A 6,600-nucleotide genomic window follows, 5' to 3' on the forward strand; every position below is an offset into this window, starting at 1 on the left:
ATAGATAATATATATATATATATAATATAATTATAGATGATAAATTAGGAAAGAAATTCGAACAGGACTTGGTGGCTACAACTATTAAGGCTTGATTCACAAATAATCCTAGGATATAGGTCAAAAAGAAGTGAACAAGATTTGGTGGCTAAAACCATTAAAACTTGATTCATGGAAGATTGTCCAATCTTAGTCAATGATCTTGCAATATAAACAAACTTTGACTGAGAGAGAAGTTAGTAGAGAGAGAGGAAAGAAACTCTTATTTACCTGCAGATCCAGATACTTGTTTGAGCATCCTTGCATCATGTGATCGATACCCGCAAGGTGAAGCATACACTTTTATTTATGCAAGAATTGAGGTTGGTAGAGGGGATTGTCAAACATAATTTGCTAAGTTGTTGACTAGGTGAATTTGGTTGCTAGACTAGGATATGGTATAGTGTGCTTCTGAGACTATGATTTCCTAAGGTGATGATTATGAGTTTTAAATCTGTGAGTCTCTGCTGTTTCTAAATCTCTTTCAGAGAGACTGCATGTATGTTTTGCTTGAGGACAAGCAAAAGGGTAAGTTTGGGGGAGTTGATAGACCATGGATTTTACCCACTTTTAACCATGGTTTATAAGTGTTTTAATAACTAATTATTATGTTTTAGAGTCTATTTAGTATATTTATAGGATCAGAAATTATTTGGAAGAAAGTGATGATTTTGGAGTATTTTGGAGATAACTAGAGAAAGCATCCGAGCTGACCATCGAGCAAGACCAGTGGTCGACATTCAGAGACAATAATCGATCGATGCACATCTTGTGACAGCGAACGACATCGAAGTGTGCAGAAGCCCGTTTGGTTCCAGCCGACTTAGAGTCCAAGACTTCACCAATTTTTAAGATTACCCCAGACGAGTTTTAACCTAATATTTATAGTTTGCCAACATGTTAGAGGCAAAGTGTACTTTCTTGTTTTCTTATTTTCACAGCAGCGGTTTTCTAAGATTTTAGTAGAGTTGGAGAGAAGATCTAGATAGCGAACGCCGATCGGGTTCGTTTATAAATGTTTGAGCTATATAATATCATGCATACAACTTGTGAGACATACGTAAGATTATAATCCTGATTACCTTAATAGAAACTATAAATCTAGCTATTTCGTTTAAGTACCAAAAACCCAATCAAATGGATTGAGCAACTGTTTCTTTTCAAAAAGGTTTAGAATGTTAAATTTTTGCACGTGGCAAAGAATAAATTATTCAGATAACAGTGCTAAAATTTCACTCTCTCACCTCAATGATTAGTTTGAATATGTTCAAGTTGACCAATAAAAACAAGACAAAACGTTTCCAACTTGTAAGTTTCACGGAAATGGTCCACTTTTTTTTTGTCAACTAACGACAGTTTCCTTATGGTTGAAATAATAATGAAAAATTAGAAGAAAAAAAAAACAATTTCTAGTTAACTACATGACAGGAAAAAAGTAAGGGTTAACTTGATGAACGATTATATTGAAGAATAAATTAGATTTGTATTAAGAAGGTAGAAAGAGATAAAGAGAAAATATGAGAAAAGAGTTGATATGGTCAGTTGGTGAATATAGTTTTTTTTTGTTATTGGATCAAATTTCTCAAAAAGTAACAATGCTACTATGTCATTTCCTCTTTTATTTTTGTGGTTCAGTTCTTTCTCTTTCAATCTTATATACTTAGAATCTTATAAAAATTAATTCAAATATTAATTTAAATGAAAATATATTTTTATGTATATTACTTGCTTTTAATTTAATTAGCTTATTAATCCGTCGGATGATGGACTGGCTGATGCTTTTTAATACAAACGAAGCATTTGTCGCCATATATTACGAAAATGGGAAATATCGTAGAAAGGTTAACGTCAATGAAATGATTAAAATATATGATGTTGGACTTCATATCCCTAGTCGAATGAGTTAAAAAAATTTCAGTTTTGTTAAGAGTTTTCAATTTCTGTTTGGTGGTCTATATTTTTCATGTACCTTTAACCTACAAAATACAGGACGACACAGGTTGGTGGTCTATTGTTTTTTGAAAGTAATTTTTTTCTATAATTACTATGTGATCTTATGATAGTTCTAAACATTAAACATAATTTGATCTCATAACTTATAAGTTTCTACGCGTTCAATAAATATAATAAATAGTACTTTAACATTTTACCAAAAATAAGTAAGTACTACTAATTTTTTGTTAGTACTAAATATTATTAAAGGAACCAAGACTGGTTTATATAACTCAAAACTCTCTTGCTCGAAAAAGAAGTGGTGCTACTAACGTTTTTTTTTGTTTGAACACAATGGTGCTACTAACGTTTATTTGGGCAAGACTGGTCAAATATTACCCATATCTCTCTAAACTTTTAATTTTAATATATAAAGAAAATAGTGTTACAAAGCTAATAACGTAACCTAGTGTAATTTTCTCCTCCGCGTAAACTTTCTGTTTTGGAAGATGGATCTTTATCTTTGGCCAACAACCAAACGTGTTAAGTTTGACTTACCTTTGTTGCCGGTGGGGCTCACGCTTTAAGTTTTAACCTTGCAAAGAATCAATATGTAATTCAATAATATATCAAAAACCCTATGAAATTGACCATTGGTCCAAAACCGTCTGCGGATGATTACAAGCATCACTATATATACTTCATCACCTCCACTTCCAAGTATATCACATTACCACACAGTTACATAACTCAAAGCAAAGCCCATAATCACAAACATAGTTCTCTTTCAAACATCTTCTTTTCAGGTTTATAATTTTTCTGCAAATAAGAAAAAGATGTTACCAGAAGCATGCATAGCCAACATCATTTCCTTTACATCTCCGGCAGACATATTCTCATCCTCGGCAATATCTTTGGTTTTCCGGTTAGCCGGAGACTCTGATTTCGTATGGGAAAAGTTTTTGCCCTCAGACTACAAAAGTCTCATCTCTCGATCTACTGATCATCAACGGAGTTTTTCATCCAAAAAGGAGATTTATAGATGTTTATGTGACTCTCTTCTCATCGATAATGCTCGAAAGGTTCGATCTTAATGAACTACTTTGTATTTACAAAATAAAATAAGTTGTACGTGATTTTAGGGTACTAATGATTTCTTTGGATGCACTTTCAGCTCTTCAAGATCAATAAATTGTCTGGAAAATTTTTTTATATTTTATCTGCAAGAGATATTTCTATACAATCGAACGACCAAGCATCCTACTGGTCCTGGAGCAAAGTTTCAGATTCTAGGTCAACTTTTCAGACTTCAAATAAGTATTTATGCTTTGTGTAAATTTTAAAATGTATTGTATCTAAAGCATGATTTATTTAAATAATTACAGATTTTTGGAATCTGCTGAACTTATAACGACGGATCGTTTAGAAGTCAATGGTAGAATTCAAACCGGAGTTTTATCACCAAACACAAGATATGGAGCATATCTCATAGTGAAAGTGTCTAAACACGCTTACGGACTAGACCTAGTTCCAGCAGAGGTTTGTATGAAGTCTAGTAATGGTCGAACTGTTAAAAATAAAGTTTATCTATGTTGCTTGGATGAGAAGAAACAACAAATGAAGCGGCTGCTTTATGGAAACCGTGAAGAGCGTATGGCGATGACTGTGGGGATGGTTGGTGCGGATCACGAGAAAAGGAGGGAGCCCAAAGGTAGAGACGATGGATGGATGGAGATAGAGCTAGGAGAGTTTGAGACACGAGAAGGAGAGGATGATGAGGTCAATATGAGTCTCACAGAGGTGAAAGGATATCAACTTAAAGGTGGCATTGTGATTGATGGTATTGAAGTGAGGCCTAAATCTCTGAATTAGGATCGTGATTCAGTAGCGGAACTTAATCATGTACGAGAGACAAATAAAAAATAAAAGGAAGTAGAGAGTCTGTTGAGAAATTGATTTATTTATTCATTATTATGCACGTAAGCCTAATATACTTTCTGGGGTTGAGTCTCAAAAGTGATAATTTTCTTTAAAAATTGTATAAATATATCTTTGATTTTCTCAATAGGTTTGATAAAGTGAACCAACAACCTATATATTAAAGTTTTACATTAATTTCGAGCTTTAGGTACTGTTTGATCCAAAAATGGTGTTTATGCTGGTAGTGTTTGTTGAATCAATACAATAAAAGAATCTAAGAATAAAAATTAGATTCTTGAGGCTTAGGATAAATCTTTAGATGAAATCAAATAGGAAAAAAAATATAAAAGAGATTTCATTGATTGAAGGTTCATTACAAAGATGCAAAGTGAACCTTAGAATACAAAATATCTATGAAAATATGTTCTTAAAGTCTAAGAAGAGGAGCCAAATTGGCCTAATTCCTTGTCTTGTGGGCCTTGCTAGAGGATCAAAATCTACCCCCAACAGTAAGCCCCCCAAATTCGTAGAAAGAGACGAAATCGATCTCTGCGAATTTGACGAATAGGGTTTATGAGACAATGAACTAGGCACATACCCATGTCGCAGATGATTGTCATGAACGGGCCGTCATGGTTAGATTGCCATAAATGAAGTGTCATAGACGGACCGTCTCGGACGAGCTGTCATCGACTTACTTCTGATTCCGATCAGACTTCCTACTCCGGGATGGTTGGGCAAACGATCTGTGAAGACAGTGTTCGGAACCACCGGAGCAAGTTGCCATGGATACCATGAAGCGTCAATTGACTAACCGCCAAGAACAAGTCGCCACAGACATCATCATGAACATACCACCATGGACGAACCGTCACAACCAAATCACCACGGTGGACGTGTATTCGCATACCGTATGGTTGCGATCCATGTGTAGATGGAATGGTGGAGTCGTCTCGTTGATCCGCATGTTGCCGTGACTAGTGCAGTCGGCATGTAAGATGTTTGCGAGATCAAGTCTCTGAGCTCCGACGAGAACGAGATGCATAGACGTGAGAACGGTTTCAGTAATATGTGAACCCGGCTTCTTGCTGACGAAGACGTGAAGGCATGACGACATGTATGCTTCTTGGCTGCAGAGATCATATATATGCCGAGATGGCTTTGTCTAGAGCTTCTGGACGTCTTTGTGGCGAGGCAGCTGGTTCACAATGACCTCCTGAGGCTTGTACAGAACTTGTCTTGAGCTTCTGGACGTCTATGAGCTTTGACGTGCACAAAGCTCTCGTTCTTCACAGCTAGCAATAAGTCCTTCAAGCATATATTCTCTTACATGCTGAACAGGCTCACTAGAAATGGAAACCATTTACCGTAGCTGAGAGATCAGCCATCGCCATGTTGCAGTTCTCAAGAGAGGATAGAGCGACACATTTGGGAACGGAGAAGGCAACATTAGGCGGCGTTTCGTTTATGAACACTATTACTTGACCAGTGCGTTCATTGCTTCTGACGAATCCACAAAGCTGTTGCTGGATAAGTACAGAAACAAAAGAGGCTTCATGTTCTTGAAAGCTTCAGGGATGTTGCCGGTTTTGGCTAAACTCAAGATCTCCTTCTTGGAGCAATGGCCAAGAGAATCAGGAAGTGGCTCGGAGAAGCGATTATTGGCGAGATCAAAAGCCCGGTGAAGTTGAGATCAACATATCCGGTCAGCAAACTTGGCACAAGCCGAGAACTTGAAGCTGCTGCAACTTGGAGATGAAGCTTGGACCGTGACTGCCGAGGAACTTGAACTTGAGCAAGTAAAACACGAGACTTTGAATTTACGCTTCGAAGCGTGACTTGAAGACTTTGTATTGCTCTCCATTCTGATTTTTTTTTTCTTTTTGGCTCAACGATTGTAATTGACACTGGTTCATCAAAAGCACAATCGTGGTTAGATCAAACTAAATCAAAAGAAAAAGAGAACAAGTTTTGTCTAAATACTAAGCAAGTGGTGAAGCCCCTTTTTTTTGTTTTCTTTACTTAAGCTCATGAATTGTAATATTGCATAAGTAATTTATTAATTAATAAGCAGTATGCACATGTTGCAAGTAATAAAGCCACGCTAGTTATCTGATAAAAGTTATAAACACTTATCTTTGATGATGAGTTGCTGAGTTAGTGGCAGACGAGATGGTCTTTTCTGACAACGAGCTCGAGCAGTTATGTCAATCTTGTCTCAAGAGTTTGAGCGAAGAAACCAGGCCATAGCACGCCCAAGAGGAGACTGATCACACGCCCAACAGGAGACTGATGACACGCCATAACTCTCGAGAGTTTCTCTCTTTATCTCTTCTCATCTCCAGTTGCCGAGATGAGATCGAGTCATGTTGCCGAGATGAGATCGAGTCATGTCACCGAGCTCGTGCACCCAGGGCCAAGTTGGATCTGATCTCCAAATATGTAGATCCATACACACCACAAAAGTATCAAGTGGGCTTACTTGATGTGTTGTGTGCTTTGGACGGGAAGAGTTGAGGGAGAAGACTCGCTAGCCTTGATATCAATTCACCCCTACCACGGAATTGGCGAATCAGTTCATGGTTACAGGAACGACGGTGACCACCACCACTGTCACAACAACAACAACTGAGTCAACTCGGTCTGTGGTCCTGGTGTACTTGCAGAAAGACAGTGTACGCCGATTGAGGTTGGAAGCTCTCCGCGGTG

The 6,600-nt window shown here is 37.2% G+C and overlaps 1 protein-coding gene across 2 annotated transcripts in view; it reads left to right on the plus strand.

Moving 5' to 3' along the window:
* Positions 1–2,672: 2,672 nt before the first annotated feature.
* The window catches only part of LOC106319741 (F-box protein VBF-like), a 5,591-nt gene continuing 1,663 nt past the window's right edge, over positions 2,673–6,600 (plus strand). The window contains exons 1-3 of one of the 2 annotated variants that reach the window (XM_013758128.1): positions 2,673–3,053; positions 3,146–3,264; positions 3,357–3,443. In XM_013758128.1, coding sequence (XP_013613582.1) covers positions 2,808–3,053; positions 3,146–3,264; positions 3,357–3,443 — 452 coding nt within the window. In that variant the 5' untranslated portion in view covers positions 2,673–2,807. Of the gene's footprint in view, positions 3,054–3,145; positions 3,265–3,356; positions 3,924–6,600 lie in introns of those variants that run through there. The other variant, XM_013758127.1, reaches the window with a different exon arrangement.

The sequence above is a fragment of the Brassica oleracea genome, unplaced genomic scaffold (assembly GCF_000695525.1).
Source record: "Brassica oleracea var. oleracea cultivar TO1000 unplaced genomic scaffold, BOL UnpScaffold00581, whole genome shotgun sequence".
NCBI lineage: Eukaryota > Viridiplantae > Streptophyta > Magnoliopsida > Brassicales > Brassicaceae > Brassica > Brassica oleracea.